The 12,896-nt window shown below is 40.1% G+C and overlaps 2 protein-coding genes across 6 annotated transcripts in view; one reads left to right on the plus strand and one right to left on the minus strand.

Moving 5' to 3' along the window:
* The window catches only part of AGK (acylglycerol kinase), a 59,702-nt gene extending 56,945 nt beyond the window's left edge, over positions 1 to 2,757 (plus strand). For all 4 annotated transcript variants that reach the window (XM_058189856.1, XM_058189857.1, XM_058189854.1 and 1 more), the window contains 2 exons: positions 86 to 170; positions 1,207 to 2,757. In XM_058189856.1, the coding sequence (XP_058045839.1) occupies positions 86 to 170; positions 1,207 to 1,338 (217 nt within the window). In that variant the 3' untranslated portion in view covers positions 1,339 to 2,757. The remainder of the gene's footprint in view (positions 1 to 85; positions 171 to 1,206) is intronic.
* Positions 2,758 to 10,400: 7,643 nt separating this feature from the next.
* Positions 10,401 to 12,896, minus strand: part of DENND11 (DENN domain containing 11) — a 33,469-nt gene continuing 30,973 nt past the window's right edge. For both annotated transcript variants that reach the window (XM_058189859.1, XM_058189858.1), the window contains one exon: positions 10,401 to 11,254. In XM_058189859.1, coding sequence (XP_058045842.1) covers positions 11,059 to 11,254 — 196 coding nt within the window. In that variant the 3' untranslated portion in view covers positions 10,401 to 11,058. The remainder of the gene's footprint in view (positions 11,255 to 12,896) is intronic.

Raw genomic sequence — 12,896 nt, forward strand, 5'->3', positions numbered from 1 at the left:
GCTCCCTTTACCTTTTTTTTTTGCTCATACTTTAAATGATACGCATAAATATTTTCCTGTGTTCCTCTTATCTTGTTTTGCACAGAAGCCAAAAGATGAAGGACCCACACTTGTGTCCTGAAGGAAGTCAATGTCTCCAGGCTAGCAGATGTGTTTTGAAGCTTCCAGAGGTGAGAAATCAAATGCTGTGCTGCCCACTGAGCTGCTTCTATTCTCTCCCATATTGGAGAGAGTGGTGGCTTGTCTTCTTTCTGTGTAAAGAGATGGAATAGATAGATGAGTTTTGCTTAAGTGAGCTTTGACGCAGATTCTCATGTCACTGTGGACTGACATAGTCTGATTGACCAGCGTTCATATTCTTGCTATTGGTTAACTACACTTTCATGTATATACAAATGTGTCTAATATAATGCCAATGGACTCTACCTCCAATTTGACCCTTTTACCATGATTTCTATATATGCAAGATGGTAAGGTTAGTTTTGAAGGATTTCTAAGCAGACAATTGTATTAGCAAGAGTTTTCCATTAGACTATATGTAGTCACAAAGATATAACAATAGCAACAGCACTTAGACTTATATACTGTTTCATAGTGCCTTACAGCCTTCTCTAAGCAGTTTACAGAATCAGCATATTGCCCCCAACAATCTGGGTCCTCATTTTACCAACTTCAGAAGGATGAAAGGCTGAGCCAACCTCGAGCCAGTTAAGCATCAAACTGCTGGCAGTCGGCAGAGCTAGCCTGCAGTACTGCATTCTAACCACTGTGCCACTATACCACAGGTATATTGGGCAATTATCATCCTTGCATAATTTTTTTTTTGTCTCACTGACTGGGTACTATATCGCACAAAGTCTTAATGAAAAGTATTTGGGTTTTGGCATACAATGTCATGTAAACCCAGCCAAATTTTGGCTTACTCAACACACCATGATTAAGAAAACAGTAGTGTACAGTGAAACACAGACCCAGATACCTATTGGCTAACAAAATCTCAGCCAACAAAATGTTTAGATCCCTGGCAATACAACTGAACTGTAATTGGGGACATTACCACATTTGGGACATCAATGTCGGATCTTCACTGCATGCAGTGGTGCTGCAGAATTCTAAAGAGAACATCTGTCAAGATGTAGCTCGAGGCAGCATGTCTGCTTTGTTGTCCTGTTGTGTGAAAATCTCTTGATCTTTTCGTGTCTGCAGGATACAGAAGGCTCCTTAGCTATAGACAATGAAGAGCATGAAGCAATGACAGTGGAGGTGAAGCTGTTGCCCAGGAAACTCCATTTCTTCTGCGATGCCAGGAAAAAAGTAATGCTCCAAGGTATATCATAATCAAAGCAGCTGGTTCAAGGTGTATTGTTATCAAAAGGTTGACTTGGATGACTGCCCGAACTGTTTAACGAACTGCATCTGAAGCCTGCACAGCTTTCCTTCAGTTATGATGAAAGCCTTCCTTTTTCAAACTTATGCAAGTCAGAAATTGAGGAAGAACTAAGGTGGAAACATTTTGTTTTCTCTTTTCGTCCGGTTCCAGTTATTTCACAAAAAACGACTTCCCAAATATCTCTGTGGCAAGTGTTTTCTTAAAACGCTTTTGGTATAAACTTCTATTTGTATACCTGGTACATATGTACTTTCAGCTCATTGAACATGCTCCTGTTTTTCCCTCATGTTGCTTCTTTTCCCATTTCAATACTTGAGGTATGGGCAGCCCATCGGTGTTATGCTTATGTTTAGAAAAGTAACTAAAAATTAAGAGGTGTCTCAGAGAAAAGTATCTAAAATATAATCACTAATAACTGATCAGTGAGCCTGTACACCGCCCTGAGTCCTTCGGGAGAAGGGCGGTATAAAAATCAAATAAATAAATAAATAAATAAAAATTAGATCAGAATCCTGCAGCTTGACTGGCAGCCTGTCTCTGGTATTAAGCACATATTATCCTACTCTTATTCTACAAGAGGAAGGATGCAAAAAAGATCAAATCTGGAACTTCTTGCATGCAAAAGACCCATAATCGCTACTTCCATCAAGCTGATTTCTGACACTTAATATTTAACGAAGCACAGGTTTTTTTGGCACATGAGCCACCTGAGTTTGGAATAACAGTCTTCTGGAGTTTTGTTTGCAGAAAGAACAAAATGAAGCAGTTTACTTCATGTTTTGGATGTCTTTATAGACCACACAGCTAGGTTTCTTTTTCAAAAAATACCTCGTCAGCCAGGTAGACTCAGTGCACTAATAAATAAAACTGGTTAATTTTCCTGTTGCCACTGGGTGGAGCTAGTTGAGGGAATTATCTTTCTGTTTACCTGTTAGGGAAGTTTATTTTCCACTTTTAATGGTTTGTTTTGAGACGTTAGGTTGTAACAATGCTGTCACCCATCTGTTCTTTGCCTTTTATGCTGTCTTTTATAGACAGATTGCCAAATACAAAATAATGCACAGCAGGAGTGCATTATAGTTATTTTGCTATTCAGTCTTCAAGTTACCAAATACTAAACATGTTGCTTTATTCATCTGCTGAACTTTAAAGACAAGGCCAAATGTGTGTGTGTGTGTACTGTACATGAACATTAAAAAGATATAAATTGATAGCTGGAAAAGTGTATTTCTGCATTGAAGTCGTTCATGAGCTGGACTGAAGTAAACCCATTACTAAGTATTGCCTTTTTGATTGAGAGCTGGCGTTGAAAAATACATGCTTAATTATTCCTTTGTTTGCTATTTTTTAATTAAATATGAAAACAACTGTCCTGTGCCTATTTTTATTTCCCGCTAAGACAATACATAATACTCAACATGGAATATCGCCCAACCTCGATTTGTAGATAATGATGAAAAAAGGTTGAAAGTGGGTAACTTTGACTTTTCATTGCTTCCAAGGGTACAACATTAAAAAAAAAATACAGGTTTTCTTCTTCAGTGTTAAAACATTGCATGCTTGGACTGTATTAATGAACTATTCTAGGTTAATTTGTTTTGAGTTTGAGGTTCTTGCACAACTCTAGAAATCAATGTGCTGTCCATAAAAAAACCCCTGTGAATATAACTGCTAATATCTATGGATATGACAATTATACTCTATCATCAACAAGTCCCACAAGGGGCAGAGGGAGAGCAAATACTGAGTTATGAATTTTCACATGACCCATCAATCTGTTTTAAATAATAAGTGAAGAAGAGAATGAAGAAGATAATAAATAAAGAAGAAAGAAAGTGAAGAAGATAGATAAATGTATTAATAGTAAAGCAAGAAATGTGGAAGAAATGTTACAATAATTGATAATAGTAGGAAATGATAAATATTGGAGGAATAAGAAGAAGACACGAAAGATGTACTCAAATGATACACTGAATGACTGATTATGTATTGTATGTTTGTTTTCTATAAAATAAAAAAAAACTACAGGAAAAAAAAAGCTGTTTTAAATAATCAGCCAGCACAAATGATACCTGTGTTAAAAGTGAGTTTTAATACAGTAAAAAAAGACCATTATATATGTACACAAGTCCTTTTGGGGTTCTACATTAGCAATGAAATCCACAAAGGTAAGTGCTTTCGCTCTTACGGAAAGAAGCCACTGGTATAGTTTAAAGAAAAGTGCTTAGTCACAAGTTAATGAAGAGATCCTAGCTGCCCATCAAGTCATATTCACTCATAACATGTTTTCAAAACAAAGTTTATACACTAGAGTTAATTGAAAACTGGTGGGAATATTACAGTTATTATGCAACAAGTTATACATGTTCTCTCATAGAAGCACGAAAGGATCCACCCACCAATACTCCAAATGTTATTTTTCCTTTTTAAGGGGGAAAAAATTGGATAGTGCCTAAATCAAATCTTAAATTCACACAGCTAATGGTGGAGATGTATTGGAACCTTCTTAGCCTAACGGTGGCATGATGAAAACGATGGCCAGAGATATGTCATTGCTCTTTTGTTGTTTAAGCCTTGCAAAGATTTAAGGCACCCACTTAATTCCTTAAATCACCCCCAATAACGGGGGACGGAGGAAGTTAGCAAAAAGAGGTGTACCAGAAAGGTCTGCAAGGTTGAGGCACCCATTTCCCCACCCCCTAAAAACTACCCAATCTCTATGTCAACAAAAAAAAAGCACCCAAATTAGGATTTTTAGGTCCTCCCAAGTTGTTAGCAAAATAATGTTGGAAGCTCCCGCTGGCATTTCTTTGAGCATCTTAACTCTACTAGGGAAAGGGCTGGCAACTTTTTATTTTCCGTCCTGTGTCGCCAACAGTATCTTCTGAGTAGTACAGGAATTCACTCGGTTAGCAATGAGCAGAATTGCTAATTGAAGAAGTGCCAGGTCCACTTTTCAGATAGAAGCAGCAAACTTCTTTGAAAAAGATAGGTAGAAGCCACTGCAACCTTATCATATTAAATAAGTTTCCTAAGCAATCCACAATTCTCTGGTTGTACCTGATTCCCTTTGTCATTTAGATCAAGGAGGCAGACATACAGTATTCAAATTTCACTGTTTGTTCCACATAGTGAATATGACCCTTATAAACAAATCCACCAATTATGTTTTCATAGCTAGCAATGACAGCTTGGTTCGCCTTTGATTTCCATGGGTGAAATGAGCCAAGCTTTTGCGTTCCCTGCAAGTCATATCAAGCAACATAGGGTGTGGTTTTAAGGATGAATCAATAAATTCACTTGCTAATGTTGTCAATCTACCTGTGTGTGCGAACTGTCCCGTGCTAGGAAATACATTTATAATAATACACATATGGATTATGTAAAATGGGTACTCAAAAGTGATTATGACCCAAATGCTCGTTTTTCAAAATAGCTCAGTACCAAAATGTCCTACAACTATTAAATGCTATTAAATGAAAGGCTGGGAAAAAAATGAAGAACTTGATATCATAGGCAAGAGAGTGCATCTTGTACATTCTGTATTAAATAGTAATTTCTACCTAAGATATCTTAATCAGTATTTAAGCCTAAATGCACCTTTAATTCTGTACAGTAGAGGGAACGTCAGCCATTCATCAGCTGTATCTGTATATAAACATCAAATTCATTCTCTAAGGGCCTATGCTTAGGTAGGCAAAACAGAACTCTGCTTATATAGGCAAATCAGTGTAGAATAGGAAGCATCAAGTTGGTGTGGCAGAATTCCAGTGTTTGCAAAAAGACACAAACATTAAATCGGAGGGAAAGACCCCTCCCCATTGCACAGCTCAATGTACAATGGGCACAAAACAGTGAAAATAACGCTTTGTCTCACCCCATCCCCCAAGCTTTGCCCAAGGAAGGCCTTTTCAAGTTAAAAGGAATTTGAACCACATTAATCATCACTAGGCAACCTGCTCTTATGAATTCTTTTCAATTGTTGCATTCAAGATGAAAGCAGCATTTCCAAGCTGTATTTGATTAGATGGAGGCCCATCTAGTTCAGTCTACAGTGAATTCATTATGCCATGGTATAATGCTGGAGGTGCAACCTGACCAAGTTTTCCTAAATGTGGGCACAGGAACAAATATTAAGATCGTAAGTTGAAGAAACTGAATTGACACAGTTGGTTTGTGCAAATAGGATCTGGCAAATATAATTCCAACATTTCCTGTGGATTCCAACATTTCCTGTGGACACTGTTCCTGAACTCATAAGGAAGGCAGGTAAAAGCGAAGACAGGCACAACGTTACACATCCAAGATCAGACTGTTCCTTCTTTCAAAACCAAGAGAGTTCATTTCCACAGGGTAATTCAAAAACTCATATGCAAATATTGTACTGCTCCTCCCAAGACTAATACTGTATTAACCATGGCTGAAAAATTCTATAAAGGCAGTGGTGGGATTTAACCGGTTTAGCAGTGGTGGTAGTTAAATTACTGGCTGGCCACACCCCTTCCAGAAGTCCCCCCACGCACCATTTTGGCTCCCAGGTGGCTTCAGGGAGGCCTACTAGGCCCGAAATGGGGCGTGGGGGGGCAGCGCATCCCCCCCACGGCCCATTCTTGCTCCCAGGAGGATATAGGAGGCCGAGTGCTACCTATCACACACCCCTGGCCACACCCACCAAGCCACTCCTACAGAACCAGTAGTAAAAAAATTTGAATCCCGCCACTGTATAAAGGATATCTTTAACTAATTTCCCCCCTTGCAATAGCCTTTAGGGAAAGGCCGTGGCGCAGGATGTGCAACCTTTGAGGCGTGAGCCACAACCCAAACTCCTCATCTGATCAAAATCATCATTTAGTTGACTTTTTGTTTGCTTACTTCAAGTTTTTTTAAAAAAGAATAGAATGGAAACGGTATCTCGGGGAGATCACCTTTTTTCCATTTCTATCCTGAACCACCAAAAGACCCAAAAAGCTTGAAACGTGACAAAATTCAGACTAAAAATTCAGTAGCAAAATTTCAGACTGATTTTTTTTTTAAGTTTCAATAAAGAAATCAATTGTTTCACTGAAAATTGGCTATTCTACTATTGGACATTTATAAACTGTCACAGAGAGAAGGGAGACAATGTGCAGGCCATAAGTTACTCATCTCTACCTAAAGATCTATAGCGGGTGCCAAACTCAAAGCCTGGGGGCCAGATCTGGCCCACAGGGTACTTAGATCTGGCCCATGGGGCCGTTCTGGAAACAGCGAAGGACCGGCCCGGGGTGTTTCTGCCAGTGAAAATGGGCTTCCAAGCTCTGTTTTCACTGGCAGAGGGTTGCAGGAGGCCATCATAACCGAAAACAGAGCTCGGGAGCGCATTTTCGCTGGCAGAGGACTCGGGCCACCACAGGTGCCCCCGACACGAGTTGAGCTGGCCACACCCACCCTGACCATACCTACCTCGGCTCCCCCGAGGTCAAACATAACCCTGATGTGGCCCTCAATGAAATCGAGTTTGACACCCCTGATCTGTAGTATTTCAAAGTGATTTGGAGCCCTCCAAATTACAGGATTGTATATCATGAGCAGAATGTCAATGCCGCAAGAACCTTGAAAGAAATCTCAGCAGCAGGTAGAACTCCTGCATGCTTCATGCTCACTTCTCTGTTTCCTCATAAAAGGGTAGCTAAATATTTGCAAACTAAATCAGGCAATAAATACTGTGCCTTGTACTTATTAAATTTGGCAATCATTTCGTTGCATTGGAAATCTCTCATCCATATCCAGAATGCCCCTGCATATCCTACTACCGTGGCCAGTTAGGCTGCCAGAAAGCAAAGGAGAAAGGAATTACAGAGAAAATAGATATTTCCATTAAGGGCCCTATGCCTTCATTAGTAACTTTTTCCCATTTAATTAGCCATATTCACCTGCAGCCCTTCGGGTGTGCAAGACCCAATGTGCTATTTGGTAAGCAGACAGCAGGTTAAGAAAAGTCGCACCTTTCCTCTATTTATTTTAACAAGCCCACTCTTTTTGCCACAATTTCAAAGGTTTTTCTGCTTTTCCGCAGTCTTGCCTTTGCGACAGCTTCCTGCAACCCTCTGCCAACGAAAACAGGGCTTGGGAAGCAGCAGCAGAGGAATGAAACACTGCCTCTTTAAGCAGGGAAAATGATCAAATATTTATATCCCTTGGAACAGGAACCTGCTTGTGCTTTCAAAGCAGGGAAATAAAACATACCCTGTAGGATGAGATGTTCTTCTGCGTCCCATTTAACAGCTGGACAAATAGATTATAAAGGTGCCCAGTAAGTAAGATGTAGCATATGACAGATGGTTATGACAATCACACCCAATTCTGTCCCTACATCTTGCCAACATTTTTTTTTTTGCTAAGCCCAGCTGCTCTATCTTTACTAGCAATAACCCATTTCATTCAATGTTTAAATAGTGAAGCTTTTCCTAGCATGCCCAACAAATTTTCGGCTGAATTTCTATCCATCAGGCTAATATCAACAGAGCTAGAGAGCCAGTTTAAATTGCTCTGATGTGTTCCATATCTGAGATTTACATCTATTCATTGCAGGTGTTGATGGACAACACAGTCTTAAAGGTAAAAGGTAAAGGTTCCCCTCGCACATGCGTGCTAATTGTTCTGGACTCTAGGGGGCGGTTCTCATCTCCATTTCAAAGCCGAAGAGCCAGTGCTGTCTGAAGACGTCTCCGTGGTCATGTGGCCGGCACAACTAAATGCCAAAGGTGCACAGAAAGCTGTTACCTTCCCACCAAAGGTGGTCCCTATTTCTCTACTTCCATTTTTTACGTGCTTTCAAACTGCTAGGTTGGCAGAAGCTGGGACAAGTAACGGGAGCTCACCCCGTTACGTGGCACTAGGGATTCGAACTGCTGAACTGCCGACCTTTCGATTGACAAGCTCAGCATCTTAGTCACTTGTTTTAGGGTGTAACATGAACCAGAAGCACTGGTTCAGCACAGTTTCATGGCTTCTATTCTCTTTACCATGGGTAATCGACTGATATTTCTCAGTCCTGGCAATTTATACAAGTATAGAAATTCTTCAGGCCAATAGGCCCATTTCTGACAATCCTGATTTACAGGATTCTCATTCGGAACCTCCTTATCTCCAAGCATTCATGTGGCATATACTCTGTGGCAGCTTAGCAAAACAAGAAGCAAAAATACCAGTTTAAAAGCTTGTTCATGTACAAACCCCATATACAACAACAAAGGATACCAAGGGGCTCAATTTAACATCTAATTACTGAGAATCGTTTGCTTAACGAACAGTTTAATGCCTTCCGATTCTTTCCTTTCATTCTATAAAATAAGTTATTTCAATCCATATAGAGGAAGACCCACCCCCTGTAGACAAGACAAATATGAGGTAGGAAAAAGGCTTAAGATATCGAATGAAGATTTTCCTTCCATATTGGACAAGGTGATGGTGCCCTGTGGATTCTTTAGTTGAATCCACCCATCCAACCTATTCTTAATATTCTTGCTTTTTTAGTTCCAACTATCACTCTCTAAAATAGGTTGAGCTATGCAGCAAAATATCAGAAGATAACTATTCATTAAAAAAAAAGCAAGAAAGCAATTTGTTAAATATAGCAGCTTGCATAAATCATGAATCCATTTTCAGCCGCAACAGCCTCCTGCAGCTCTCTGCCAGTGAAAATGGAGCCTTGATGAGTGATGTTGAGCTGGCCATGCCCACCTTGGCCATGCCCCCTGGCCACACACCCCTCTAACCAATTTAGGTTAACACACACACACACACACACACACACACACACACACCCTGAGGTCAAACGGAATCCTGATGCGGCCCTTAATGAAATTGAGTTTGACACCCCTGATCTAGTCAATCCAACTCTCTTTCCAAAGCAAAAAGGGACTCTACATATCAAAACCATCTATTTTAAAAGAGCAATAAAATTCAGTCTATGTGAGGAAAAAAAAATCAGATGCCACACTACAGTAATAGGCAACTAATCAAGTCTAACTGGAGTTTAATAAAAATGTCAGTGCTAACAACTAGACCAGCCACCAACTCTGATGATCTTCACTTCCCTCAGTGATCTGGAACAGGGGTCTCCAACCTTGGCAACTTTAAGCCTGGCGAACTTCAACTCCCAGAACCCCCTAGCCAGCAAAGTTGGCTGGGGAATTCTGGGAGTTGAAGTCTGCCAGGCTTAAAGTTGCCAAGGTTGGAGACCCCTGATCTGGAAGGAGGCCTTGATGAGAGCACCACAGCTTCTGCCACGAGAAGGAAAATAATAAGAGTGCCGTAACATTCCTAATAGACAACAGCTGGAATGACTAAGCAAGGGAGAACAGGTGGAGAACCTGAGGCCACCAGGTGAGTATTCTAGCCCAGGGGTCTCCAACCTTGGCAACTTTAAGACTTCTGGACTTCAACTCCCAGAGTTCCTCATCTAGCAAAGCTAGATGAAGAGCCCAAGAACCATAAGCTTAATTTTCAGCCAGAAGTTAAAGAAACAGATCAGGCTCTCAAAAATTTTATATGTACTCTTGATGATGGCTAGTCCATGGTATCCATCATTAAGGGCATAAGGCACTGGAATAATCATCACTCCTCGCTAATTTTTTTCTAATCTTAGTATTACCCTATTATTACTCACAAATATAGGCTTGGGGTCCTATTAGAATCCTAAATACTCTGTAGTGTAACAGAACAAAATTCCAGCGTATCTAAACCACCACTATGCCAAAAATAATACATATCAAATTATACAGATGGTAAAGAGGCTCATTGTAATTACAAGTATGAGAAACGAATAGTGCAGGCAGGGTAAATCCAGTCTCAAAATTCTTTAAACTGCTTTGGGGAATGCAGCGATTGAGATATGAAGTTACTGTGCCTCAGCTGATAAAGCAAGATCTTTTTCTCAAAATATTCAAGAAACAGTAACAAAGCTAGGATTTAAAAAAGGTGTTCTCCCAATTGTTTTGTAAAGAAAAAGTGTGTTTTTTTTAAAAAAAAATATTACTTTTGATGTAATGGGAGAAAAAGCTGCCCCCATCACTTATCTTCCTTCTGCCAAGGCAAAAAAAAATATGCTAATTTAACTGAATCTTCATATGGAGATACATGTCTCTACATGCATAAAGTAAGGAAGCAGAATTATGTCACAAGAAAACAAAAAAAATGTCTTTTAAGAGTTTTTGGATTTGGAAGGTCTATCACCTACAGCATGTTAGGAAGGCTCTAGCAGCGTGAAAAATTCACATTGGTCCCCAGAGAATAAAGTGCTTTTCACATCCACCCATCCAAATTCCCAGCCAATAGATACGATGTCTTCTCTCAAAATAACTCTGTGCTGGGTTGTTTAGAAGCAGGTGGGGTAGAAGATCATGAAGCAGACTATATTCCTTTTTACAGAACTTACAGAAAGTGTGGTTGGCCAATCTATTGTGGGTAGGAAAGAATGGTCTCTTCTTTGAGATCCATTTGAAAACAATTCTTAACAGGATAAAAATAAATAACACTTCCTGCAGAGTGCTCCCTTAAATACAAGGCAATACTTCACGATATGAATTGTGGCAAGTTCCACCAGTTCATCCTGTGGTCTTTAACCGTTGTTGCCATCCACTCACGTGTGAATTCTGCTTCTCTCACCCTTCCAGCACCCACCACTTCTAAGTACAACAAGGATTATCAATGACCAGCATGACATCAATGCCATAAACTTCCAGGAGGTCCATGAGGAAGCTACGGTCGCCTTGAGGATCCAAGCCCATTCCACGGGCATGGTCAGCTGTCAATGTCTTGTCCTGGCTGGCTGATATCTCCATCAATGTCTGAAATATTCGGTTGTTCTGCTCCATGAAGAACCTTAGAGATAATGTGAAATGGAGACATATGAAGATGTGTAAAGCCTAAAGACATTCTGCTCTCCAAGCCTATGACTATTACTCATCTTCTGTTACCCCAAAATTTGGAAAAATTCAATTGGCCAATAGTGAAATTGGCAATCACTTAAAACTGAGTACAAGCCACCTGTCCTTTATAGGAAAAAGCTGTTGTGACCAAAGCCCAAGTAGTGATTACCAAACACAATTCCGTCCTGAACAAACTTATTTTATTAGAACAGTTGAGAATTAATTCATTCTCAGCTTAGTCCAAAATAAATTCTTCCTAAACAGTCCTTAGGTCTGTTAACCTTTGCTGTCTTTGGCAACCTGCCAAAGGCTTTTCTTGGCAAAACCCCCACAAAGTTCAAGAGATGCTGACAAGAAACACTGGAATCAACGTTGCTTTTCTACAAAGAACCCAACAGGGTTCATTGCTGCTCTTTTAAGCCTTATGGGAGTGGCCAATCATTTTCTGGCCTTACTCCCGAGTTGTCCTTTTTGCTTTAGCTGCTCTTGCCTTCTGGCAGCTCTTCTCATGTATGCAGTAGGAACAGACTCCTCCTGTTCGTCTACCTCTCTGCTGTCCGCCTCTGGAGGCTCCGGAGTCCACACATTTCTCCCAGATGGCCCTGGCCCCATCTCTGCCTCCAATGCAGAGCTCTTGTCCGGGCCTTCCCCTAACTCCAGGACTGGTCCATTGTCCTCCCCAGCCTCCTCACTGTCCGACTCCACTGCCAGGTCAGCAGGCTGCTGGCGGACCACAACAATAGCCTCCTGAGAATATACTGCTCAACAGGTTTCTACAAAATATCTTCACTAAAGTCCTACACCCCATTAAAAGGGGCTTCTTCAAGAATTCTCATTCAAACAGCAGACACTCTATCTGAATCCATTATTATCTAAGTAGATCTTTCTCTGCTTGTCTGTAGGATTTATTTATTTTTCCATATACAGCCTCCCACTACATCAAAGGTAGGGTTTATACTGGTCATTACCAGCATAATATACACTCAGATTTGTTCTTTTGTTCTACACTCTTTGTCCCATTTCACCCTTTAAAATGATTCTTTACAACTTTAGCATGTTGCAAAGCAAAGCACTAGCTTCTAGCATCATATACATTTGCAGAAATGAGCCCTAAATAAGTCTCAATTACTGGAGAGAGTATCCTAAGAACTTAATGCACCGGATAAGTGTTACTCAATATGGCAGCCATTTTGTGAATGGATCCACCATTCTCAAAATTCAAAACTACTCTTAATCTAGTATTGCCGTTTGCTGTTCAGATTAATATTACCATGCCACTACATTTCTAGGTTAGTGAACTACAACACCAACCTAACTTTTAACCATGTAGCCTTTGACTAGCTAACTCTGAAGAGTTTCTCCTTGCCAACTTTCTTGATATTTATTTCCTTGCAGATGCTAAACGTATAACATTTCAAACTCAGGTTGTATTTTTACTGCTTAAGTTTAGTTTCAATTTTCATTGCCTCATCTATTGTTATAAAACATAACCATTGCTACAACCTGATTACAAAATTTGGAATATAACGTTGAGGAATCCAACTTTAACCATCAGAGTAATAGATCTGACTCTGACGTCTCACTCTGACATGCTA

This window comes from Ahaetulla prasina, chromosome 7 (assembly GCF_028640845.1).
Source record: "Ahaetulla prasina isolate Xishuangbanna chromosome 7, ASM2864084v1, whole genome shotgun sequence".
NCBI lineage: Eukaryota > Metazoa > Chordata > Lepidosauria > Squamata > Colubridae > Ahaetulla > Ahaetulla prasina.